General features: G+C 48.6%; 1 protein-coding gene across 1 annotated transcript; it reads right to left on the reverse strand.

Moving 5' to 3' along the window:
* Positions 1–255: 255 nt before the first annotated feature.
* usp21 (ubiquitin specific peptidase 21) lies at positions 256–23,029 on the reverse strand. Its single transcript, XM_071349509.1, has 11 exons — positions 22,790–23,029; positions 18,648–18,695; positions 10,857–10,974; positions 10,642–10,762; positions 9,529–9,648; positions 9,293–9,357; positions 9,001–9,182; positions 7,186–7,264; positions 6,983–7,090; positions 4,869–4,989; positions 256–1,136 (listed from the first exon to the last, which is right to left on the reverse strand). The coding sequence occupies exons 1-11, from the start codon at positions 22,949–22,951 to the stop codon at positions 1,064–1,066; spliced, it is 1,197 nt and encodes a 398-aa protein (XP_071205610.1). The 5' UTR covers positions 22,952–23,029; the 3' UTR covers positions 256–1,063.
* Between the last annotated feature and the right edge of the window lie 4,501 nt (positions 23,030–27,530).

Below are 27,530 nucleotides of genomic sequence, written 5' to 3' on the forward strand. Positions count from 1 at the left end.
CAATCAATCAAATGTATTTATAAAGCCCTTCGTACATCAGCTAATATCTCAAAGTGCTGTACAGAAACCCAGCCTAAAACCCCAAACAGCAAGCAATGCAGGTGTAGAAGCACCTGCAAGTCCCAGCCCACTTCGGCTTGCCACGCACTAGCAGCATAGAAATAGAGAACTAGACCGACAGATCTATCTTAGAAGTGTCTGCAAATCTGTTAAATTAACATGGAAAGAAATACTTAGTGAAAAAATAACATCATACCAACTCACCAGTTTTATTTAGGTTTGCACTTAACAAGAAATAGCGAAACAAAACTCTCCACATTTTAATCAAATAAGAAAGTAAAAACAAAAAATCGTTTTAATAATTGTTAATTTAGAAAAATGTCATAAGTTGCTCAAACACCCCTTTGATGTACAGTCCTAGTTTGTGTTTTATAAAAATGTATCAATTTATAACAGCATAAAATGAAAAAGCGACTTTCTACTCAGTGCAAATGAATGTTCCTACCTACCAGTACATATGTCGTCTAGACTATTTTAACACAGGCTTTTCTTTAAAGCGTTCTGTCCCATTGTTGGTTATTAATTAAGCTAGTGTATAGCACAAGTTAATATTGTCTGATAACATGTTGTTGACATGTTTCCTCATGGTTGTGTGTGTGTGTGTGTGTGTGTGTGTGTGTGTGTGTGTGTGTGTGTGTGTACAGTGATAACAGAATCTCTGTCTGTTTGAACTGAAGGTCTACACACATGTTCCTAGCTGAGCTAGGAACTCTCTTACACTGGTCCTCTCCTCTCCGTCTATTCTTCTGTCTTTCTATCCCTTTCTCCTGTCTTTGTCCCAGACTCACACACACCTCAAGCTGTCCAACATCAGACCAGTTGGTTGAGATGCTGGTTGCTTGGTTACAATACCGCCACATCACAGCTGTTTGTAACATTCCATTTGTAGTAACAGCTGTAGCGATTGGCTGCTGAAAGCTCTGCTTGTAGTAACAGTTTTTCTGATTGGCTGCTGAATGCTCTGTTTTGCAGTTACAGCTGTAGTGATTGGCTGCCCGATGGTTCACTTCCTGCGTTGATAGAAGAGGACGTAGGCCTGAGCAGACTGCAGTTGGTTCTCTGATATAGGAGTCACACTGAACGAACGAGAGAGAAAGAGAGAGAGAGAGATTAACAAGAAACCAGCAATGTATTGGATATGCATTCTAAGCTGTTTGCTACAATGTTGAAACCACCTAACGTGATGCAGTAGCGTGTGTATAATGCTTTTATTTAACTAGGCAAGTCAGTTAAAGAAAAAAATATTATTTTCTATGACGGCCTACCGGGGAACAGCGGGTTAACTGGTCTAGGAACAGTGGGTTAACTGGTCTAGGAACAGTGGGTTAACTGGTCTAGGAACAGTGGGTTAACTGGTCTAGGAACAGTGGGTTAACTGGTCTAGGAACAGGGGGTTAACTGGTCTTGGGTTAACTGGTCTAGGAACAGTGGGTTAACGGGTCTAGGAACAGTGGGTTAACGGGTCTAGGAACAGTGGGTTAACTGGTCTAGGAACAGTGGGTTAACTGGTCTAGGAACAGTGGGTTAACTGGTCTAGGAACAGGGGGTTAACTGGTCTAGGAACAGCGGGTTAACTGGTCTAGGAACAGTGGGTTAACTGGTCTTGGGTTAACTGGTCTAGGAACAGTGGGTTAACGGGTCTAGGAACAGTGGGTTAACGGGTCTAGGAACAGTGGGTCAACTGGTCTAGGAACAGTGGGTTAACTGGTCTAGGAACAGTGGGTTAACTGGTCTAGGAACAGGGGGTTAACTGGTCTAGGAACAGGGGGTTAACTGGTCTAGGAACAGCGGGTTAACTGGTCTAGGAACAGCGGGTTAACTGGTCTAGGAACAGCGGGTTAACTGGTCTAGGAACAGTGGGTTAACTGGTCTAGGAACAGTGGGTTAACTGGTCTAGGAACAGTGGGTTAACTGGTCTAGGAACAGCGGGTTAACTGGTCTAGGAACAGCGGGTTAACTGGTCTAGGAACAGCGGGTTAACTGGTCTAGGAACAGTGGGTTAACTGGTCTAGGAACAGGGGGTTAACTGGTCTAGGAACAGGAGGTTAACGGGTCTAGGAACAGTGGGTTAACTGGTCTAGGAACAGTGGGTTAACTGGTCTAGGAACAGTGGGTTAACTGGTCTAGGAACAGCGGGTTAACTGGTCTAGGAACAGTGGGTTAACTGGTCTAGGAACAGGGGGTTAACTGGTCTAGGAACAGTGGGTTAACTGGTCTAGGAACAGCGGGTTAACTGGTCTAGGAACAGCGGGTTAACTGGTCTAGGAACAGCGGGTTAACTGGTCTAGTGGGTTAACTGCCTTGTTCAGGGGAACAGCGGGTTAACTGCCTTGTTCAGGGGAACAGCGGGTTAACTGCCTTGTTCAGGGGAACGGTGGGTTAACTGCCTTGTTCAGGGGAACAGTGGGTTAACTGCCTTGTTCAGGGGAACAGTGGGTTAACTGCCTTGTTCAGGGGAACAGTGGGTTAACTGCCTTGTTCAGGGGAACAGTGGGTTAACTGCCTTGTTCAGGGGAACAGCGGGTTAACTGCCTTGTTCAGGGGAACAGCGGGTTAACTGCCTTGTTCAGGGGAACAGTGGGTTAACTGCCTTGTTCAGGGGAACAGCGGGTTAACTGCCTTGTTCAGGGGAACAGTGGGTTAACTGCCTTGTTCAGGGGAACAGTGGGTTAACTGCCTTGTTCAGGGGAACAGCGGGTTAACTGCCTTGTTCAGGGGAACAGCGGGTTAACTGCCTTGTTCAGGGGAACAGTGGGTTAACTGCCTTGTTCAGGGGAACAGCGGGTTAACTGCCTTGTTCAGGGGAACAGCGGGTTAACTGCCTTGTTCAGGGGAACAGTGGGTTAACTGCCTTGTTCAGGGAAACAACGGGTTAACTGCCTTGTTCAGGAGCAGAACGACAGATTATTACCTTGTCAGCTCGGGGATTCGATCTAGCAACAAGTCCAATGCTCTAACCACTAGGCTACCTGCCGCCCCTCCGCTCTAACCACTAGTCTACCTGCCTCCCCTCCGCTCTAACCACTAGGCTACCTGCCTCCCCTCCGCTCTAACCACTAGGCTACCTGCCTCCCCTCTAACCACTAGGCTACCTGCCTCCCCTCCGCTCTAACCACTAGGCTACCTGCCTCCCCTCCGCTCTAACCACTAGGCTACCTGCCTCCCCTCCGCTCTAACCACTAGGCTACCTGCCACCCCTCCGCTCTAACCACTAGGCTACCTGCCGCCCCTCCGCTCTAACCACTAGGCTACCTGCCTCCCCTCCGCTCTAACCACTAGGCTACCTGCCGCCCCTCCCCTCTAACCACTAGGCTACCTGCCGCCCCTCCGCTCTAACCACTAGGCTACCTGCCTCCTCTACACTCTAACCACTAGGCTACCTGCCGCCCCTCCGCTCTAACCACTAGGCTACCTGCCTCCTCTACACTCTAACCACTAGGCTACCTGCCGCCCCTCCGCTCTAACCACTAGTCTACCTGCCTCCCCTCCGCTCTAACCACTAGGCTACCTGCCTCCCCTCCGCTCTAACCACTAGGCTACCTGCCTCCCCTCTAACCACTAGGCTACCTGCCTCCCCTCCGCTCTAACCACTAGTCTACCTGCCTCCTCTACACTCTAACCACTAGGCTACCTGCCGCCCCTCCGCTCTAACCACTAGTCTACCTGCCTCCCCTCCTCTCTAACCACTAGGCTACCTGCCTCCTCTACACTCTAACCACTAGGCTACCTGCCGCCCCTCCGCTCTAAACACTAGGCTACCTGCCGCCCCTCCGCTCTAACCACTAGGCTTCCTGCCGCCCCTCCGCTCTAACCACTAGGCTACCTGCCGCCCCTCCCCTCTAACCACTAGGCTACCTGCCGCCCCTCCCCTCTAACCACTAGGCTACCTGCCGCTCCGCCCCTCCGCTCTAACCACTAGGCTACCTGCCGCCCCGCCCCTCCGCTCTAACCACTAGGCTACCTGCCGCCCAGCTCCTCCGCTCTAACCACTAGGCTACCTGCCGCCCCGCCCCTCCGCTCTAACCACTAGGCTACCTGCCGCCCCGCCCCTCCGCTCTAACCACTAGGCTACCTGCCGCCCCGCCCCTCCACTCTAACCACTAGGCTACCTGCCGCCCCGCCCCTCCACTCTAACCACTAGGCTACCTGCCGCCCCTCCACTCTAACCACTAGGCTACCTGCCTCCCCTCCACTCTAACCACTAGGCTACCTGCCACCCCGCCCCTCCACTCTAACCACTAGGCTACCTGCCGCCCCTCACGTCTAACCACTAGGCTACCTGCCGCCCCTCCCCTCTAACCACTAGGCTACCTGCCGCCCCGCCCCTCCGCTCTAACCACTAGGCTACCTGCCGCCCCGCCCCTCCGCTCTAACCACTAGGCTACCTGCCGCCCCTCCGCTCTAACCACTAGGCTACCTGCCCCCCGCCCCTCCGCTCTAACCACTAGGCTACCTGCCCCCCGCCCCTCCGCTCTAACCACTAGGCTACCTGCCCCCCGCCCCTCCGCTCTAACCACTAGGCTACCTGCCCCCCGCCCCTCCGCTCTAACCACTAGGCTACCTGCCCCCCGCCCCTCCGCTCTAACCACTAGGCTACCTGCCCCCCGCCCCTCCGCTCTAACCACTAGGCTACCTGCCCCCCGCCCCTCCGCTCTAACCACTAGGCTACCTGCCGCCCCTCCACTCTAACCACTAGGCTACCTGCCGCCCGTCCACTCTAACCACTAGGCTACCTGCCGCCTCTCCACTCTAACCACTAGGCTACCTGCCACCCCGGGTGTGAGAACCTGCGTCTGTGTGTCACTGACCAGGAGTCGTTGTAGCAGCACCATCCCGATCCGTCGTTCTCCAGGCAACAGGCTGTGTAGTGGCCCATGTTGACAGTCCCACTGTGGTTACACACGGCATACAGATCATACAGCACAGGACCTGGGGATACGGGAGGGACACGGGAGGGACACGGGAGAGACACGGGAGAGAGACGGGAGAGAGACGGGAGGGAGACGGGAGAGACACGGGAGGGACACGGGAGAGAGACGGGAGGGACACGGGAGGGACACGGGAGGGACACGGGAGGGACACGGGAGGGACACGGGAGGGAGACGGGAGGGACACCGGAGGGAGACGGGAGGGACACCGGAGGGACACGGGAGAGACACGGGAGGGAGACGGGAGGGAGACGGGAGGAACACGGGAGGGACACGGAAGGGACACGGGAGGGACACCGGAGGGACACCAGAGGGACACGGGAGGGAGACGGGAGGGACACGGGAGAGAGACGGGAGGGAGACGGGAGAGACACGGGAGAGAGACGGGAGAGAGACGGGAGAGACACGGGAGGGAGACGGGAGGGACACGGGAGAGACACGGGAGAGAGACGGGAGGGAGACGGGAGGGACACGGGAGAGACACGGGAGGGAGACGGGAGGGACACGGGAGAGACACGGGAGAGACACGAGAGGGACACGGGAGGGACACGGGAGGGTCATCATCTAGCTTATGGATACATGAATGGCACACACACAAATACAAATGTCTCAGGAGAGAATGAGAGTGATCAGAAAGGAGAAAGACAGAGGTAATGGGAAATATAAAGATGGAGATAGACAGAGAGAGGGAGGAGGGAGCGATAGGAAGATGGGAGACGGAGATACAGTATAAAGACAGATGCACCGAGTTTCCATGACAGACTGACCAGGTGCGTTTCCATGACAGACTGACCAGGTGAGTTTCCATGACAGACTGACCAGGTGAGTTTCCATGACAGACTGACCAGGTGAGTTTCCATGACAGACTGACCAGGTGAGTTTCCATGACAGACTGACCAGGTGAGTTTCCATGACAGACTGACCAGGTGAGTTTCCATGACAGACTGACCAGGTGAGTTTCCATGACAGACTGACCAGGTGAGTTTCCATGACAGACTGACCAGGTGAGTCTCCATGACAGACTGACCAGGTGAGTCTCCATGACAGACTGACCAGGTGAGTCTCCATGACAGACTGACCAGGTGAGTCTCCATGACAGACTGACCAGGTGAGTTTCCATGACAGACTGACCAGGTGAGTCTCCATGACAGACTGACCAGGTGAGTTTCCATGACAGACTGACCAGGTGAGTTTCCATGACAGACTGACCAGGTGAGTTTCCATGACAGACTGACCAGGTGAGTTTCCATGACAGACTGACCAGGTGAGTTTCCATGACAGACTGACCAGGTGAGTTTCCATGACAGACTGACCAGGTGAGTTTCCATGACAGACTGACCAGGTGAGTTTCCATGACAGACTGACCAGGTGAGTTTCCATGACAGACTGACCAGGTGAGTCTCCATGACTGACTGACCAGGTGAATTTTGATGCCACCTGTTAAAACCACTTGAAAATCAGTGTAGACGAAGGGGAGGAGACCGGTTAAAGATTGTTAAGCCTTGAGACATGGATTGGGTATGTGTGCCATTCAGAGGGTGAATGGGCAAGACAAAAGATTTAAGTGCCTTTGAACGGGGTATGGTAGTAGGTGCCAGGAGCACCGGTTTGTGTCAAGAACTGCAACGCTGCTGGGTATTTCACGTTCAGTTTCCCGTGTGTATGAAGAATGGTCCACCACCCAAAGGACTTCTAGCCAACTTAGTACAACTGTGGGAAGCATTGGAGTGAACATGGGCCAGCATCCCTGTGGAACACTTGACACCTTGTAGAGTTCATCAACCACTGAATTGGGGCTGTTCTGAGGGCAAAAGGGGGTGCAACGTAATATTAGGAAGGTGTTTCTAATGTTTTGTACGACAGACAGAGGGAGAGAGAGACAGAGGGAGAGAGAGACAGAGGGAGAGAGACAGACAGAGGGAGAGAGACAGACAGAGGGAGAGAGACAGACAGAGGGAGACAGAGATGGAGAGACAGAGAGAGAGAGAGATTACCACAGTCGACCGGTCCGTAGGGTCCCATATCCAGGCTTGTCAGAGGGAAGGAGACACACACTGTACTCTTGCACACCATGTACCGCGACATGGCAAACCGGTTCAGATCTATTACACTGTTGTTAAGGTCTTCCACGTCACCATTACTGCAGGTGAGGTAGGTAGATGAGGAAGTGTTGCTAAGTTAGCGTTACTAAGGATACGCATGACGATGACCTGTGGGAATCTCTGGATGGTCAGTCTCTTGGTGCTCTCTGTACGTCTGTTACACCGCTCACACATCTGCAAAACACACGTTTGAAATACACACTGAATGGAAGAACAATGGCACAGGCATAGGATTTTGATATTCCAATCTCCATCCATGAATACTGTCTTTCTCAATGGTTTTACGATAAACGATCAGACCTCATGTTCAAAAACTTGTAAAATAATTTCAAATAATTTTGAGTGTTTGTTTGAGTCTGCCAATGGGTGGGGTTTGAAGTTTTGGGACCTTTCTATTGGTTTATAAAGCCTGGCCAGCTCTAACAGGCATAAAGATCAAGTATTTGAAATGAACTTTCAAGGTCTGAACAGTGTCTTCCGTAAGTACACGGAGTAGCCAGCCAGGGAGTTCAAGGCTGGGGAGGGACAGAGGCCCCCTGACATGTCATTTTGTTGCAGAAGGAGCTCTATGTTGCCGTCCCTCTGGTACATTCTAATGCCTCGATTCCAACCCGAAATACACAGATAAATTATTGAATACTTTAACAACTTTACCTCTCAGATTAGTCAAAATAAGTAAAGTATTCAATAGAAAGACATGACTTTGCAATTAAAATGACAGAAAATTTGTATGAATTCAGCGTGTTGTAAGTTGTTATGGCTATCGTCTCAGGGGGTGGGCAACTCCAGTCCTCTGGGGTCAGATTGGTGTCACACTTCTTGTCCATCCCTAACAATAGGTCATCTCTGATAGGTCATCTCTGATAGGTCATCTCTGATAGGTCATCTCTGATAGGTCATCTCTGATAGGTCATCTCTCGGGAAAAGTGGGGGTGTCGAAAGGAACAAAATAAATAGAAGTATAAGTCTTTGCTAGGTAAACTGTGTTGTTGTTTATTGTCACACTGCTTTGCTTTATCTTGTCCAGGTGGCAGTTGTAAATGAGAACTTGTTCTCAACTAGCCTACCTGGTTAAATAAAGGTGAAATAAAATAATAAAAATGGGGGTTTCGAGAGGTGCCACTCAAGACGTCGTTTGGGTTATCGTACGCTAGTCATGGTCGGCAGACATGACAGTAAAGAATTCCAGCGTCTGGAATGTTCCCTACCGGGAGCCGCGTCTGGAACGTTCCCTACCGGTAGCCATGACTTCTCTTTATATGGTTCCTTTGGAAACCCCCACTTCTCCTTATATGGTTCCTTTGGAAACCCCCACTTCTCCTTATATGGTTCCTTTGGAAACCCCCACTTCTCCTTATATGGTTCCTTTGGAAACCCCCACTTCTCCTTATATGGTTCCTTTGGAAACCCCCACTTCTCCTTATATGGTTCCTTTGGAAACCCCCACTTCTCCTTATATGGTTCCTTCCGACACCCTCAATTTTTCTGAGATGCACTGAGAGATGACCTATCAGCAGGTGACAGCATAGAGACCCCGAGAGACGACGGCCCCGAGAGACGGCGGCCCCGAGAGACGGCGGCCCCGAGAGACGACGGCCCCGAGAGACGGCGGCCCCGAGAGACGGCGGCCCCGAGAGACGGCGACAACAGCAGGACTCTATTGCTTTGTTCCCGGAACAACCCAACTCCTCAGGCTACAAGTCGCTTTAGCGGCAGGTCTCGATATGGCCTTCGAATACAAACAAGATATTTGGTTTACTGTCTCGATGAGATACAATGGACATATAACTACGTTGTTGGATTTATGAATAGCAAAGGGATTTAGGAGATCGACTTTAGTCAGTCGGCCTAGTTAATGAAGTGGAAAAAGTAGACGGCTGAAAACACTGAAAAATATAGTGCTGTCTTACGGGTGCGTTGTCCTCGTCCAGCTTCTCCTCCTGTGTGAACAGATCAAGACACTCCCTCAGAGACCCTGCTGCACTCCTCTTAGGGATGGGTAGAGACAGGTCACAGAAGACGTCGAAGCAGGTGGAGTAGTGGGAACACACGGAGCAGTGGAGGGAACTACGCAGCTGACCTGTAAACAGATCTGAGAGAGAGAGAGAGAGGAATAGATTATGATAATAATAAACTCATTTTAAGAAATAAAGGACACAATAGTGTGATGTGATCAGCGACTCCAAATCTCTTCACGCTCACCTACGATCTTGCTGTCGTCCCTCTCCAGGTGTCTCTTCCACATTGCAGACGCCTGCTCGTCAATCCTGGGAGAGAGAGGGAAGTAGGGAAAGAAAAAGTGGGGGGGAGACAGAGAAAAAGAGAGAGCGAGTTAGAAAGAGGGTGGAACGTTTATATTCAGGACTAGAGGTTGAATCTGGCCTCAGTAGGTCATTAGGTGGTCTTTGGTGCATTTTGACCCTTCCATGTCTCTGTACCTGACTGTGGTGCATTTGGGTTCAGGCTCCAGGCTGGTGAGCCGGACGTAGGGCCGGCGGTTAATCTCACAGTGAAGCCGGTCCAATAGGAACCTCAGAAACTCCTGAGCATCCTGTTGACTGAAAGGAAGTAGAGATGTTCTCACTGCTTTACATTACTTTCGCACGTGCACACACCGGCTCTATTATTTTGGGAGCCCTAGACGAGATTTTGTCTTTAAAGATATTTTTGTTTTAAAGTTAATTTCCTTTAATTCTACACATTTTTCCATGGGGCAGAGAGAACATTTAGCAATTTTATAACTAATTATATGCAAATCTAATAATTTTGCCATGGGGTGAAGAAATGTCAGTTTTTCAGATAAATTTCCTGACGTTTTACACATTTTGCCATTTTGTGTGGAGAATTGTTTTTTTTTATTCTACACATTTTTCCATGACTTAAGCCATGTCATTATGATATGAGTGAAAGTGACTAACCAAATCAAATGGGGGGCCCCCCTGAAGGTCAGGCCCCCTGGGCATGTGCTCTTCATGCCCGGGCGGTAATTCGGTAATGATTACTACTAGTTTAGATAGCTGGCCGCTAGCTAACAATTAGCTAACATGGGCTAATTGAGTGACTGTCAGTGACTGACAGAAGAGGAGAACTGATGATGCACAAACATGTTTTGAAATTACACCTTGTATTACTCCAAATGCTGAACAGTATGTTATGACTAGACTGAATCACTTATGCCCAGGGCCGGCCCTGCACACACCTACCTGTATCCGCTGAAGTATGGAATCACTTATGCCCAGGACCGGCCCTGCACACACCTACCTGTATCCGCTGAAGTATGGAATCACTTATGCCCAGGGCCGGCCCTGCACACACCTACCTGTATCCGCTGAAGTATGGGATCACTTATGCCCAGGGCCGGCCCTGCACACACCTACCTGTATCCGCTGAAGTATGGAATCACTTATGCCCAGGACCGGCCCTGCACACACCTACCTGTATCCGCTGAAGTATGGAATCACTTATGCCCAGGGCCGGCCCTGCACACACCTACCTGTATCCGCTGAAGTATGGGATCACTTATGCCCAGGACCGGCCCTGCACACACCTACCTGTATCCGCTGAAGTAAGGTACGGCGTCTTTGAAGACGCTGTAGAACTTCCCAGGATTCACTTCTGTGTTATAATTTTCTTCGTTCACATCCCAGAGACCCAACAGCACCTGGGAGAACGCTGGGTGGGAGAGGTTAGAGGTCAGAGAACAGAAACGCTGGAAGAGAAGAGAAAGACAAAAGGAAAAGGTTGATAGTATTTCGCCCGTTCTCACCCTCCATGAGGTGTGGCTCCTCTCTACTGCACATCTCCTGTCTGTAGGCTTTGACCAGACAGTAGTCCCTCAGACCTCTGGTGTGAGATAGACACTGCACCACCGCATTCAGAAAACACTGAGACAGAGAGACAGAGAGACAGAGAGACAGAGAGACAGAGAGACAGAGAGAGGGAGAGGGACAGAGAGAGAGACAGAGAGAGAGAGAGATGAAATCATGAGTTTTTAAATCACCAGAGTAACACAGTGTGGTCAAAGACTTAATAACATAAAACCTCTTAAGGATCGGACCCTTTTTTTACATTTTCACCTAAAATGACCCAAATCTAACTGCCTGTAGCTCAGGCCCTGAAGCAAGAATATGCATATTCTTGATACCATTTAAAAGGAAACACTTTGAAGTTTGTGGTAATGTTGGAGATGTAGGAGAATATAATACATTAGATCTACTGTAGGCCGTCATTGTAAATAAGAATTTGTCCTTAACTGACTTGCCTAGTTAAATGAAGGTAAAATTAAAATTTTAAAAATTAAAAAGAATATGGTCAAATATAATAAACATGAGTTTTCAAAAAAATGTTTTCTTCCATCATCTTTGAAATGCAGGAGAAAGGCCATAATAAAATATTGCAGTTTAGGTGCAATTTAGATGTTGGCCACTAGATGGCAGCAGTGTGTGTGCACAGTTTCAGATTGATTCAGTGAAGCGTTGCAATACTGCACAGTATTTTGTATCAAGTCTGCTCAAATGTGCCAAATTGGTCAATTGATATATTTTCAAGTACATCACTATAGAGTTTAAGTTTACACACTCCCAGGAATGTCATACATGATGGATCATTAGCTTATAACTTTCACACATCTAGATATCCGGGCGGGGTGGGTGTGGAGACAGAGACAGCAGTAGGGTCAAACTGTAGACCCCAGCTCCTACATTTCAATATATCCAATGAACAAATGGATTTGATCAAACTAAACTATGCTACATTTTATCTCTGGGACCCTCAGGATGACAAATCAGAGCCAGATTACTGAAGTACATTATTTACCTTCAGAGGTGAATGTATCAAACCAGTTGCCGTGACACATTTGTTTTGTTGTTGTGTACTCGTCCTCAAACAATAGCATGGTATTCTTTCACTGTACTAGCTACTGTAAATTGGACAGTGCAGTTAGATTAACAAGAATTTAAGCTTTCTGCCCATATAAGACATTTACATTTACATTTACATTTAAGTCATTTAGCAGACGCTCTTATCCAGAGCGACTTACAAATTGGTGCATTCACCTTATGACATCCAGTGGAACAACCACTTTACAATAGTGCATCTAAATCTTTTAAGGGGGGGGGGGGGGGTCAGAAGGATTACTTTATCCTATCCTAGGTATTCCTTGAAGAGGTGGGGTTTCAGGTGTCTCCGGAAGGTGGTGATTGACTCCGCTGTCCTGGCGTCGTGAGGGAGTTTGTTCCACCATTGGGGTGCCAGAGCAGCGAACAGTTTTGACTGGGCTGAGCGGGAACTGTACTTCCTCAGTGGTAGGGAGGCGAGCAGGCCAGAGGTGGATGAACGCAGTGCCCTTGTTTGGGTGTAGGGCCTGATCAGAGCCTGAAGGTACTGAGGTGCCGTTCCCCTCACAGCTCCGTAGGCAAGCACCATGGTCTTGTAGCGGATGCGAGCTTCAACTGGAAGCCAGTGGAGAGAGCGGAGGAGCGGGGTGACGTGAGAGAACTTGGGAAGGTTGAACACCAGACGGGCTGCGGCGTTCTGGATGAGTTGTAGGGGTTTAATGGCACAGGCAGGGAGCCCAGCCAACAGCGAGTTGCAGTAATCCAGACGGGAGATGACAAGTGCCTGGATTAGGACCTGCGCCGCTTCCTGTGTGAGGCAGGGTCGTACTCTGCGGATGTTGTAGAGCATGAACCTACAGGAACGGGCCACCGCCTTGATGTTAGTTGAGAACGACAGGGTGTTGTCCAGGATCACGCCAAGGTTCTTAGCGCTCTGGGAGGAGGACACAATGGAGTTGTCAACCGTGATGGCGAGATCATGGAACGGGCAGTCCTTCCCCGGGAGGAAGAGCAGCTCCGTCTTGCCGAGGTTCAGCTTGAGGTGGTGGTCCGTCATCCACACTGATATGTCTGCCAGACATGCAGAGATGCGATTCGCCACCTGGTCATCAGAAGGGGGAAAGGAGAAGATTAATTGTGTGTCGTCTGCATAGCAATGATAGGAGAGACCATGTGAGGTTATGACAGAGCCAAGTGACTTGGTGTATAGCGAGAATAGGAGAGGGCCTAGAACAGAGCCCTGGGGGACACCAGTGGTGAGAGCACGTGGTGAGGAGACAGATTCTCGCCACGCCACCTGGTAGGAGCGACCTGTCAGGTAGGACGCAATCCAAGCGTGGGCCGCGCCGGAGATGCCCAACTCGGAGAGGGTGGAGAGGAGGATCTGATGGTTCACAGTATCGAAGGCAGCCGATAGGTCTAGGAGGATGAGAGCAGAGGAGAGAGAGTTAGCTTTAGCAGTGCGGAGCGCCTCCGTGATACAGAGAAGAGCAGTCTCAGTTGAATGACTAGTCTTGAAACCTGACTGATTTGGATCAAGAAGGTCATTCTGAGAGAGATAGCGGGAGAGCTGGCCAAGGACGGCACGTTCGAGAGTTTTGGAGAGAAAAGAAAGAAGGGATACTGGTCTGTAGTTGTTGACATCGGAGGGATCGAGTGTAGGTTTTTTCAGCAGGGGTGCAACTCTCGCTCTCTTGAAGACGGAAGGGACGTAGCCAGCGGTCAAGGATGAGTTGATGAGCGAGGTGAGGTAAGGGAGAAGGTCTCCGGAAATGGTCTGGAGAAGAGAGGAGGGGATAGGGTCAAGCGGGCAGGTTGTTGGGCGGCCGGCCGTCACAAGACGCGAGATTTCATCTGGAGAGAGAGGGGAGAAAGAGGTCAGAGCACAGGGTAGGGCAGTGTGAGCAGAACCAGCGGTGTCGTTTGACTTAGCAAACGAGGATCGGATGTCGTCGACCTTCTTTTCAAAATGGGTGACGAAGTCATCTGCAGAGAGGGAGGAGGGGGGAGGAGGGGGAGGAGGATTCAGGAGGGAGGAGAAGGTGGCAAAGAGCTTCCTAGGGTTAGAGGCAGATGCTTGGAATTTAGAGTGGTAGAAAGTGGCTTTAGCAGCAGAGACAGAAGAGGAAAATGTAGAGAGGAGGGAGTGAAAGGATGCCAGGTCCGCAGGGAGGCGAGTTTTCCTCCATTTCCGCTCGGCTGCCCGGAGCCCTGTTCTGTGAGCTCGCAATGAGTCGTCGAGCCACGGAGCAGGAGGGGAGGACCGAGCCGGCCTGGAGGATAGGGGACATAGAGAGTCAAAGGATGCAGAAAGGGAGGAGAGGAGGGTTGAGGAGGCAGAATCAGGAGATAGGTTGGAGAAGGTTTGAGCAGAGGGAAGAGATGATAGGATGGAAGAGGAGAGAGTAGCGGGGGAGAGAGAGCGAAGGTTGGGACGGCGCGATACCATCCGAGTAGGGGCAGTGTGGGAAGTGATGGATGAGAGCGAGAGGGAAAAGGATACAAGGTAGTGGTCGGAGACTTGGAGGGGAGTTGCAATGAGGTTAGTGGAAGAACAGCATCTAGTAAAGATGAGGTCGAGCGTATTGCCTGCCTTGTGAGTAGGGGGGGAAGGTGAGAGGGTGAGGTCAAAAGAGGAGAGGAGTGGAAAGAAGGAGGCAGAGAGGAATGAGTCAAAGGTAGACTTGGGGAGGTTAAAGTCACCCAGAACTGTGAGAGGTGAGCCGTCCTCAGGAAAGGAGCTTATCAGGGCATCAAGCTCATTGATGAACTCTCCAAGGGAACCTGGAGGGCGATAAATGATAAGGATGTTAAGCTTGAAAGGGCTGGTAACTGTGACAGCATGGAATTCAAAGGAGGCGATAGACAGATGGGTAAGGGGAGAAAGGGAGAAAGACCACTTGGGAGAGATGAGGATCCCGGTGCCGCCACCCCGCTGACCAGAAGCTCTCGGGGTGTGCGAGAACACGTGGGCAGACGAGGAGAGAGCAGTAGGAGTAGCAGTGTTATCTGTGGTGATCCATGTTTCCGTCAGTGCCAAGAAGTCGAGGGACTGGAGGGAAGCATAGGCTGAGATGAACTCTGCCTTGTTGGCCGCAGATCGGCAGTTCCAGAGGCTGCCGGAGACCTGGGACTCCACGTGGGTGGTGCGCGCTGGGACCACCAGGTTAGGGTGGCCGCGGCCACGCGGTGTGAAGCGTTTGTATGGTCTGTGCAGAGAGGAGAGAACAGGGATAGACAGACACATAGTTGACAGGCTACAGAAGAGGCTACGCTAATGCAAAGGAGATTGGAATGACACGTGAACTACACGTCTCGAATGTTCAGAAAGTTAAGCTTGCGTTGCAGAAATCTTATTGACCAAAATTATTAAAATGATACAGTACTGCGGAAGTGGGCTAGCTAGCAGTGGCTGCGTTGTTGACTTTGTTTGAGAGTGTCGCTGGCTAGGTAACCTCGGTAGCTAGCTATGTAACCTCGGTAACTGGCTCGTTAATTAGTATAAACTACACAATTGTCTAGATACAAGGACAGCAAAGACAACTATGTAGCTAGCTAACACTACACTAATCAATCGTTCCGTTGATCCGTTGAATGTAATAGTTTCTACAGTGTTGCTATTCGGTGGCTAGCTGGCTAGCGAGCAGTGTTGACTACGTTACGTTACGTTAAAAGGACGAAAAATAGCTGGCTAGCTAACCGAATTAGTCTAAACTACGCAGTTATCTTAGAAACAAAGACAGCAAAGACAACTATGTAGCTAGCTAACACTACACTAATCGAGTCGTTCCGTTGAATGTAATAGTTACTACAGTGTTGCTGTTCGGTGGCTAGCTGGCTAGGTAGCAGTGTTGACTACGTTACGTTAAAAGTTACGTTAAAAGAACGAAGAATAGCTGGCTAGCTACGCAATTATCTTTGATACAAAGACGGCTAAGTAGCTAGCTAAGATTAAACAAATCAAACCGTTGTACTGTAATGAAATGAAATGAGAATGTGAAAATGTGATACTACCTGAGGAGCGAAGCGGAATGCGACCGGTTTCCACTCTAGCTTCCACTCTCTGTGGAAGACACTCTCTGTGGATAGACATGTAAGACATGTCTATGTCCTGGAAAGTTGGCTGTTACTTACAGCATCATTCATTCGTCACATTAATGCACGTAAGCATAATTCGTCCCGGTATAGGGACACCGATCCCGTAGAGGTTTTAACGTTAGTTGTAGTCACCATCTGGTTACCTAAACTGCAAACATAGTTATGTTTTTGGGTTATTACATACAGTATTTATTAACTTTTTCTGGATATTGTCTAAACTACCCACAATGCACTTTTTCTAAATGTCATATGGAGAATCTACTCTGTGCTACCGAGTTCGTATGTTAGCTAGTTAGCTAGCCATGCTAGCATGTAATTACATCCCAGACCTGCAAGTGTTAGCGGTGGTGAGCTACAATCTACCAATCATGAGGAAGTGCGACGTAAACAGATGGGGCGCGTGCAGCAACCCTCATGCTCTTCATGGACTTTGTGGGTGTGTTATCTAGTGGGGACCCGTTGGCACGGCAGACTGACTCCTTCCTGCTCAAATTGTGATGCCTTCCTGTTGAAGTGTAGTAGCTCGTCTGTTCTCCTTCTTGTTTAGTCAACTTTTTCGGCATGTTTCTCTGTGAAGGAAGCTACGGGAGTTATGTAACTTTTGCACCTTTGCTTAGTGCTAGCACGCTAGCTGACTGACATCTGGAATCTATCTATATTGGATTTCCCCGACTCTCCCCGACTCTCCCTTGGCCAGGTGAAGCACCTACCTCCCCCTCGCTTTGGTAGCTAACTCACTCTATTAAAAGTTTGACTTTGCTTTTGATCTGCGGTTACAGTATGTTTTAGTTGTGTTGAGTTTGTGGTGGTTGGCTAGGCTAGGCTAATAGCCAGCTGGCTAAATAGCTGACATTAGCTGAATACAACTTTACTGTGAAATGCTTACTTACAAGCCTTTAACCAACAATGCAATTCAAGAAATAGTGTTAAGAAAATATTTACTAAATAAACTAAAGTTTTAAAAAATGAATCAAAGTGTAACAAGAAAATAGCATAACAATAACAAGGCTACATACAAGGGGTACCGGTAGAGTCAATGTGCAGGGGTACAGGTTAGTAATGAGGCTCTATACAAGGGGTACCGGTAGAGTCAATGTGCAGGGGTACAGGTTAGTAATGAGGCTCTATACAAGGGGTACCGGTAGCGAGTCAATGTGCAGGGGTACAGGTTAGTAATGAGGCTATATACAAGGGGTACCGGTAGAGTCAATGTGCAGGGGTACAGGTTAGTAATGAGGCTCTATACAAGGGGTACCGGTAGCGAGTCAATGTGCAGGGGTACAGGTTAGTAATGAGGCTCTATACAAGGGGTACCGGTAGAGTCAATGTGCAGGGGTACAGGTTAGTCAAGGTCATTTGTAAAGTGACTATGCATAGATAAGTAGCAGCAGTGTAAAAACAAAGGGGGAGGGGCATTTGATTAATTGTTCAGCAGTCTGATGGCTTGGGGGTAGAAGCTGTTGAGGAGCCTTTTGGTCCTAGACTTGGCACTCCGGTACTGCTTGCTGTGCAGTAGCAGAGACAACAGTCTATGACTTGGGTGACTGGAGTTTTGACAATTTTTTGGTATTCTACCTCAGGTGAACAATACCTCGAAGACTTCTTTAATATTAGACATTGTGCACCAGCAGTTATTGACAAATAGACACCCCCGCCCCTCATCTTACCAGATGTAGCTGCTCTGTCCTGCCGATAAACAGAGAAGCCAGACAACTCTATATTATCCGTGTCGTCGTTTAGCCACGACTCGGTGAAACATAAGATATTACAGTTTTTAACGTCCCGCTGGTAGGATAGTCTTAATCGTTGATCGTCCAGTTTGTTTTCCAATGATTGCACGTTGGCCAATAATACGGAGAGAGTAGTTGTGGTTCGCCTTCTTCTCTGCAAATTCTAACAAGGAACCCTACCCTTCTCCCCCGTCTTTTCTTCACGCGGTGAACGGGATTTGGGACTTGTTTCGACAAAGCAGTATATCCTTCGCATCGGACTCATTAAAGAAAACATATTCATCCAGTACGAGGTGAGTAATCGCTGTTCTGATGTCCAGAAGCTCTTTTCAGTCATAAGAGACGGTAGCAGCAACATTATGTACAAAATAATAATGCGAAAAAACACACAAAAAAGCACAGTTGGTTAGGAGCCCGTAAAATGGCAGCCCTCCCCCTCTGGCGCCATTATCAGTAAGGGTCAATGCTAACATAACGTTAGCAAGCTGGTAGGGCTAACGTTAACAGGCTAGTTGGCTAGCAACCTTGCAAGTTTTGTAACAATACATGTAAGTATTCGCTAGTAAGTTGGCTGAACATCTAATTGAAACCAATAGTCATGAGTGCAAAGGATTGTTTAATTTGAACTTATACATTTGAAGTTATTTCTGTTTGAGTTTACGTTACACCTGCCAGATCCTCCATATTACATCATATCTGGCATTCTGATCGGATTTAAGTAATAACTTTAAAAAAAAGTAAAAGTGAGGTGTAACTTTGCATTGGGTTTTTTGATGCGTATACTAATGCAGATTCCTATGTTACATGTGATTAAGTTTATGCTACCTACCCTTTAACCTTACGATTTCACAAAATTCCCCCACCCTGACACACACGTCAAACACAAGGACTTACCGTGTTTCCTACGTTACGAAGGCCGACTCTTCCACTCCCAACCTTGAGCTTTTCTTTCTGTGGAGGAGATTCAGATGAAGTCAGAGCTGAGCTGAAGGGGACAGTCAGAGCTGAAGGGGACAGCCAGAGCTGAAGGGGACAGCCAGAGCTGAAGGGGACAGCCAGAGCTGAAGGGGACAGCCAGAGCTGAGGGGGACAGCCAGAGCTGAAGGGGACAGTCAGGGCTGAAGGGGACAGCCAGAGCTGAAGGGGACAGTCAGAGCTGAGGGGGACAGTCAGAGCTGAGGGGGACAGTCAGAGCTGAGGGGGACAGTCAGAGCTGAGCTGAAGGGGACAGTCAGAGCTGAGCTGAAGGGGACAGTCAGAGCTGAGCTGAGGGGGACAGTCAGAGCTGAAGGGGACAGCCAGAGCTGAAGGGGACAGCCAGAGCTGAAGGGGACAGCCAGAGCTGAAGGGGACAGCCAGAGCTGAGGGGGACAGCCAGAGCTGAAGGGGACAGTCAGGGCTGAAGGGGACAGCCAGAGCTGAAGGGGACAGTCAGAGCTGAGGGGGACAGTCAGAGCTGAGGGGGACAGTCAGAGCTGAGGGGGACAGTCAGAGCTGAGGTGAAGGGGACAGCCAGAGCTGAGGTGAAGGGGACAGCCAGAGCTGAAGGGGACAGCCAGAGCTGAAGGGGACAGTCAGAGCTGAAGGGGACAGTCAGAGCTGAGCTGAAGGGGACAGTCAGGGCTGAGCTGAAGGGGACAGTCAGAGCTGAGCTGAAGGGGACAGTCAGAGCTGAGGTGAAGGGGACAGTCAGAGCTGAGCTGAAGTGGACAGTCAGAGCTGAAGGGGACAGCCAGAGCTGAAGGGGACAGTCAGAGCTGAAGGGGACAGTCAGATCTGAGCTGAAGGGGACAGCCAGAGCTGAAGGGGACAGCCAGAGCTGAAGGGGACAGCCAGAGCTGAGGGGGACAGTCAGAGCTGAGGTGAAGAGGACAGTCAGAGCTGAGGTGAAGGGGACAGTCAGAGCTGAGGTGAAGGGGACAGTCAGAGCTGAGGTGAAGGGGACAGTCAGAGCTGAGGTGAAGGGGACAGTCAGAGCTGAGGTGAAGGGGACAGTCAGAGCTGAGGTGAAGGGGACAGTCAGAGCTGAGCTGAAGGGGACAGTCAGGGCTGAGCTGAAGGGGACAGTCAGAGCTGAGGTGAAGGGGACAGTCAGAGCTGAGGTGAAGGGGACAGTCAGAGCTGAGGTGAAGGGGACAGTCAGAGCTGAGGTGAAGGGGACAGTCAGGGCTGAGGTGAAGGGGACAGTCAGGGCTGAGCTGAAGGGGACAGTCAGAGCTGAGGTGAAGGGGACAGTCAGAGCTGAAGGGGACAGTCAGAGCTGAGGTGAAGGGGACAGTCAGAGCTGAGGTGAAGGGGACAGTCAGAGCTGAGGTGAAGGGGACAGCCAGGGCTGAGGTGAAGGGGACAGCCAGGGCTGAGGTGAAGGGACAGTCAGGGTCCTGAACTAGCATATGGTTGTCTGTCTGTGGGTTGTTACAGGCATCCCACCCATGTGTGTCTGTGTACTGGAGTCACCTCGTTAGTCAGGATGTGTTTCACCTGGCCCAGAGTTACCTCATTATTCAGGATGCGTAACACCTGTGCTGGCTCAGCTGGACTTTAAGAGCTTCTGACCCAGTTTATCAGTTGGAAAGGAAATGTTGGTGGGCGTCTTTTAGAACCCCTTCCTAGTGGGAACCCATGGTGGGAGTCTTCTAGAACCCCTTCCTAGTGGGAACCCATGGTGGGAGTCTTCTAGAACCCCTTCCTAGTGGGAACCCATGGTGGGAGTCTTCTAGAACCCCTTCCTAGTGGGAACCCATGGTGGGAGTCTTCTAGAACCCCTTCCTAGTGGGAACCCATGGTGGGCGTCTTCTAGAACCCCTTCCTAGTGGGAACCCGTGGTGGGCGTCTTCTAGAACCCCTTCCTAGTGGGAACCCATGGTGGGCGTCTTTTAGAACCCTTTACTAGAGACCTTGCCAATATTCAGAACTCATTTTGAAACCCCTTTCTGTTTTGGTTCGGATGTCAAAGTGGTTATCTTTGTTAGTTCCCTTTTCTGTGAGTGATGTCATTTTGAGTATGTCTTATGGGAACGTGTGTGAGCCAGATTAAGGCTGTTTATCTGGTTAGGATGAGGATTAGGCTCAGAGAGGAGGCTACACCGTTTATCCTGTTACACACAGGGAACACTGCTGACAGGGTTAGAGACGGTACCTGTGGCGGGGTTAGAGACGGTACCTGTGGCGGGGCTAGAGACGGTACCTGTGGCGGGGTTAGAGACGGTACCTGTGGCGGGGTTAGAGACGGTACCTGCGGCGGGGTTAGAGACGGTACCTGCGGCGGGGTTAGAGACGGTACCTGAGGCGGGGTTAGAGACGGTACATGTGGCGGGGTTAGAGACGGTACCTGTGGCGGGGTTAGAGACGGTACCTGTGGCGGGGTTAGAGACGGTACCTGTGGCGGGGTTAGAGACGGTACCTGTGGCGGGGTTAGAGACGGTACCTGTGGCGGGGTTAGAGACTGTACCTGTGGCGGGGTTAGAGACGGTACCTGTGGCGGGGTTATAGACGGTACCTGTGGCGGGGTTAGAGAAGGTACCTGTGGCGGGGTTAGAGACGGTACCTGTGGCGGGGTTAGAGACGGTACCTGTGGCGGGGTTAGAGACGGTACCTGCGGCGGGGTTAGAGACGGTACCTGCGGCGGGGTTAGAGACGGTACCTGTGGCGGGGTTAGAGACGGTACATGTGGCGGGGTTAGAGACGGTACCTGTGCCGGGGTTAGAGACGGTACCTGTGGCGGGGTTAGAGACGGTACCTGTGGCGGGGTTAGAGACGGTACCTGTGGCGGGGTTAGAGACGGTACCTGTGGCGGGGTTAGAGACGGTACCTGTGGCGGGGTTATAGACGGTACCTGTGGCGGGGTTAGAGACGGTACCTGTGGCGGGGTTAGAGACGGTACCTGTGGCGGGGCTAGAGACGGTACCTGTGGCGGGGTTAGAGACGGTACCTGTGGCGGGGTTAGAGACGGTACCTGTGGCGGGGTTAGAGACGGTACCTGTGGCGGGGTTAGAGACGGTACCTGTGGCGGGGTTAGAGACGGTACCTGTGGCGGGGCTAGAGACGGTACCTGTGGCGGGGTTAGAGACGGTACCTGTGGCGGGGTTAGAGACGGTACCTGTGGCGGGGCTAGAGACGGTACCTGTGGCGGGGCTAGAGACGGTACCTGTGGCGGGGTTAGAGACGGTACCTGTGGCGGGGCTAGAGACGGTACCTGTGGCGGGGCTAGAGACGGTACCTGTGGCGGGATTAGATACGGTACCTGCGGGGGGGTTAGAGACGGTACCTGTGGCGGGGTTAGAGACGGTACCTGTGGCGGGGCTAGAGACGGTACCTGTGGCGGGGCTAGAGACGGTACCTGTGGCGGGGCTAGAGACGGTACCTGTGGCGGGGCTAGAGACGGTACCTGTGGCGGGGCTAGAGACGGTACCTGTGGCGGGGCTAGAGACGGTACCTGTGGCGGGGCTAGAGACGGTACCTGTGGCGGGGTTAGAGACGGTACCTGTGGCGGGGTTAGAGACGGTACCTGTGGCGGGATTAGATACGGTACCTGTGGCGGGGTTAGAGACGGTACCTGCGGGGGGGTTAGAGACGGTACCTGCGGGGGGGTTAGAGACGGTACCTGTGGCGGGGTTAGAGACGGTACCTGCGGGGGGGGTTAGAGACGGTACCTGTGGCGGGGTTAGAGACGGTACCTGCGGGGGGGGTTAGAGACGGTACCTGTGGCGGGGTTAGAGACGGTACCTGTGGCGGGGTTAGAGACGGTACCTGCGGGGGGGCTGCTACGCTGTGTCCTGTGTTTCTTTACCACCTTAACTCCTAATGCCTGTCAATACAACCACAGGGTGCTTGTTTGTTCCAAACCAGCATTTGGCTCATCAATGACTCATTAGCTCTGTCTCGCTGATCGACTGCTCATCAATGACTCATTAGCTCTGTCTCGCTGATCGACTGCTCATCAGCTGCTGATTCAAATCAGAACCAGGAACTAAAGCCTGCAAACCTCAACAGCAGCCCCATCAGTGATGTGTGTGTGTGTGTATGTGTATAGTAACACTCACCTCTTTGTCTACAACCAGTAGCAGCCCCATCAGTGATGTGTAGAGGACAGACTTGGAGATGTCAGCCGTGTCTCTCTGGATCCCGTTCTGAGAGACCAGGGTTTTGCACAGAGCCTGGCAGGTCCCGTCCACGGTGACACGCGTTTCTGCCGGCATCGTTACAACAGTCAAAGAGGACCCCAACTTTACGGCGCAGAAACTAGTGAGTTGACTGGTCTTCTGGGTCCTGTATCTGCTAGGTTGCTGGTTCAAGTCAACGATGTAGAAAGAAGAAAACATCCCTCTTATTGAAGGTTTGGTAAACACTATCACACACAGTGGATACTCTCTACCAGGGGATCCTCTCATCCTCTGGTAGACTACTGGTAGACTACTGGTAGACTACAGCCTTGCACTACCCCTCCACATCCAACAAGAACCCGAACAAAGAGCAGGCCAAACTATCCCCCTCAGCACTGCCTGGACTGCGCCAAAATGCAAATTCCTTCCGTTTGAGTTATGTTATAATTGTGTTACCAGGGGATCCTCTCTATCAGTAGTCTGGTGAGGCACCAGTGGATCCTCTCTACCAGGGGATCCTCTCTATCAGTAGTCTGGTGAGGCACCAGTGGATCCTCTCTACCAGGGGATCCTCTCTACCAGTGGATCCTCTCTACCAGTGGATCCTCTCTACCAGTGGATCCTCTCTACCAGTGGATCCTCTCTACCAGGGGATCCTCTCTACCAGGGGATCCTCTCTACCAGGGGATCCTCTCTACCAGGGGATACTCTCTATCAGTAGTCTGGTGAGGCACCAGTGGATCCTCTCTACCAGGGGATCCTCTCTACCAGGGGATCCTCTCTACCAGGGGATCCTCTCTACCAGGGGATCCTCTCTACCAGGGGATCCTCTCTACCAGGGGATCCTCTCTACCAGGGGATACTCTCTATCAGTAGTCTGGTGAGGCACCAGTGGATCCTCTCTACCAGGGGATCCTCTCTAACATACTACCACTATAACTTCCATTATAACTACCGCTATAACTACCACTATAACTACCACCATACTAATGCTATAACTACCGCTATAACAACCACTATAACAACCACTATAACTACCACTATAACTACCACTATAACTACCACTATAACAACCACTATAACTACCACCATACTAATGCTATAACTACCGCTATAACTACCACTATAACTACCACCATACTAATGCAATAACTACCACTATAGCTACCACTATAACAACCACTATAACAACAACTATAACTACCACTATAACTACCGCTATAACTACCACCATACTAATGCTATAACTACCGCTATAACTACCACTATAACAACCACTATAACTACCACTATAACAACCACTATAACTACCACTATAACTACCACCATACTAATGCTATAACTACCTCTATAACAACCACTATAACAACCACTATAACAACCACTATAACTACCACTATAACTACCAATATAACTACCACTATAACTACCACTATAACTACCACTATAACTACCACTATAACTACCACTATAACAACCACCATACTAATGCTATAACTACCGCTATAACTACCACTATAACAACCACTATAACTACCACCATACTAATGCTATAACAACCACTATAACAAACACTATAACTACCACTATAACTACCACTATAACTACCACCATACTAATGCTATAACTACCGCTATAACTACCACTATAACAACCACTATAACAACCACTATAACTACGACTATAACTACCACTATAACTACCACCATACTAATGCTATAACTACCGCTATAACTACCACTATAACAACCACTATAACTACCACTATAACAACCACTATAACTACCACCATACTAATGCTATAACTACCACTATAACAACCACTATAACTACCACTATAACTACCACTATAACTACCACTATAACAACCACCATACTAATGCTATAACTACCGCTATAACTACCACTATAACAACCACTATAACAACCACCATACTAATGCTATAACAACCACTATAACAACCACTATAACAACCACTATAACTACCACTATAACTACCACCATACTAATGGTATAACTACCGCTATAACTACCACTATAACTACCACCATACTAATGCTATAACTACCGCTATAACTACCACTATAACAACCACTATAACTACCACTATAACTACCACCATACTAATGCTATAACTACCACTATAACAACCACTATAACTATCACTATAACTACCGCTATAACTACCGCTATAACTACCGCTATAACTACTGCTATAACATCCATTATAACTACCACTATAACTACCACCATACTAATGATATAACTACCGCTATAACTACCACTATAACAACCACCATACTAATGCTATAACTTCCAATATAACTTCCACTATAACTTCCACTATAACTTCCACTATAACTTCCACTATAACTACCACCATACTAATGATATAACTACCGCTATAACTACTGCTATAACATCCACTATAACTACCACTATAACTACCACTATAACTTCCAGTATAACTTCCAGTATAACTTCCAGTATAGCTACCACCATACTAATGCTATAACTACCGCTATATCTACCACTATAACTACCACTGTAACTTCCAGTATAACTTCCAGTATAACTACCACCATACTAATGCTATAACTACCACCATACTAATGCTATAACTACCACCATACTACCACTATAACTACCACCATACTAATGATATAACTACCACAATAACTACCACAATAACTACCACTATAACTACCACTATAACTACCACTATAACTACCACTATAACTACCACTATAACTACCACCATACTAATGATATAACTACCACCATACTAATGCTATAACTACCACTATAACTACCACCATACTACCACTATAACTACCACTATAATAATGCTATAACTACCACTATAACTACCACTATACTAATGATATAACTACCACTATAACTACCACCATACTACCACTATAACTACCACTATACTAATGCTATAACTACCACCATACTAATGCTATAACTACCACTATAACTACCACCATACTAATGCTATAACTACCACTATAACTACCACCATACTACCACTATAACTACCACTATACTAATGCTATAACTACCACCATACTAATGCTATAACTACCACTATAACTACCACCATACTAATGATATAACTACCACTATAACTACCACAATAACTACCACTATAACTACCACTATAACTACCACTATACTAATGCTATAACTACCACTATAACTACCGCTATAACTACCACCATAACTACCACCATAACTACCACCATACTAATGATATAACTACCACTATAACTACCACTATAACTACCACTATACTAATGATATAACTACCGCTATAACTACCACCATACTAATGATATGACTACCACTATAACTACCACTATAACTACCACTATTACTACCACCATACTACCGCTATAACTACCACCATACTAATGCTATAACTACCACTATAACTACCACCATACTACCAATATAACTACCACCATACTAATGATATAACTAGTAGTATATACTACCACTATAACTACCACTATAACTAACACCATACTAATGATATAACTAGTAGTATATACTACCACTATAACTACCACCATAACTACAACTATAACTACCACCATACTAATGATATAACTACCACTATAACTACCACTATAACAACCACTATAACTACCACTATAACTACCACCATACTAATGCTATAACTACCACTATAACTACCGCTATAACTACCGCTATAACAACCACTATAACTACCACTATAACTACCACTATAACTACCGCTAATACTACCGCTATAACTACCGCTATAACTACCACTATAACAACCACTATAACTATCGCTATTACTACCGCTATAACTACCGCTATAACTACCACTATAACAACCACTATAACAACCACTATAACAACCACTATAACAACCACTATAACTACCACTATAACTACCACTATAACTACCACTATAACTACCACTATACACTATAACTACCACTATAACTACCACTATAACTACCGCTATAACTACCCCTATAACTATCACCATACTACCACTATAACTACCTCTATAACTACCGCTATAACTACCGCTATAACTACCGCTATAACTACCACTATAACTACCACTATAACAACCACTATAACAACCACTATAACAACCACTATAACAACCACTATAACAACCACTATAACTACCACTATACACTATAACTACCACTATAACTACCACTATAACTACCACTATAACTACCGCTATAACTACCCCTATAACTATCACCATACTACCACTATAACTACCTCTATAACTACCGCTATAACTACCGCTATAACTACCACTATAACAACCACTATAACAACCACTATAACAACCACTATAACAACCACTATAACTACCACTATAACAACCACTATAACTACCACTATAACTACCACTATAACTACCACTATAACTACCACTATACACTATAACTACCACTATAACTACCACTATAACTACCGCTATAACTACCACTATAACAACCACTATAACTATCGCTATTACTACCGCTATAACAACCACTATAACAACCACTATAACAACCACTATAACAACCACTATAACAACCACTATAACTACCACTATAACTACCACTATAACTACCACTATAACTACCACTATAACTACCACTATACACTATAACTACCACTATA

The sequence above is a fragment of the Salvelinus alpinus genome, chromosome 17 (assembly GCF_045679555.1).
Source record: "Salvelinus alpinus chromosome 17, SLU_Salpinus.1, whole genome shotgun sequence".
Lineage (NCBI taxonomy): Eukaryota > Metazoa > Chordata > Actinopteri > Salmoniformes > Salmonidae > Salvelinus > Salvelinus alpinus.

Coding starts and splice junctions, on each gene's coding strand:
- usp21 (XM_071349509.1), bottom strand. CDS start 22,951: ATGCCGGCAGAAACGCGTGTCACCGTGGACGGGACCTGCCAGGCTCTG. Junction 18,696..22,789: donor TTGTAGACAAAGAGGTGAGT/GTTACTATACAC, acceptor CAGAAAGAAAAG/CTCAAGGTTGGGAGTGGAAG. Junction 10,763..10,856: donor GGAGCCACACCTCATGGAGG/GTGAGAACGGGC, acceptor TCTCCCACCCAG/CGTTCTCCCAGGTGCTGTTG.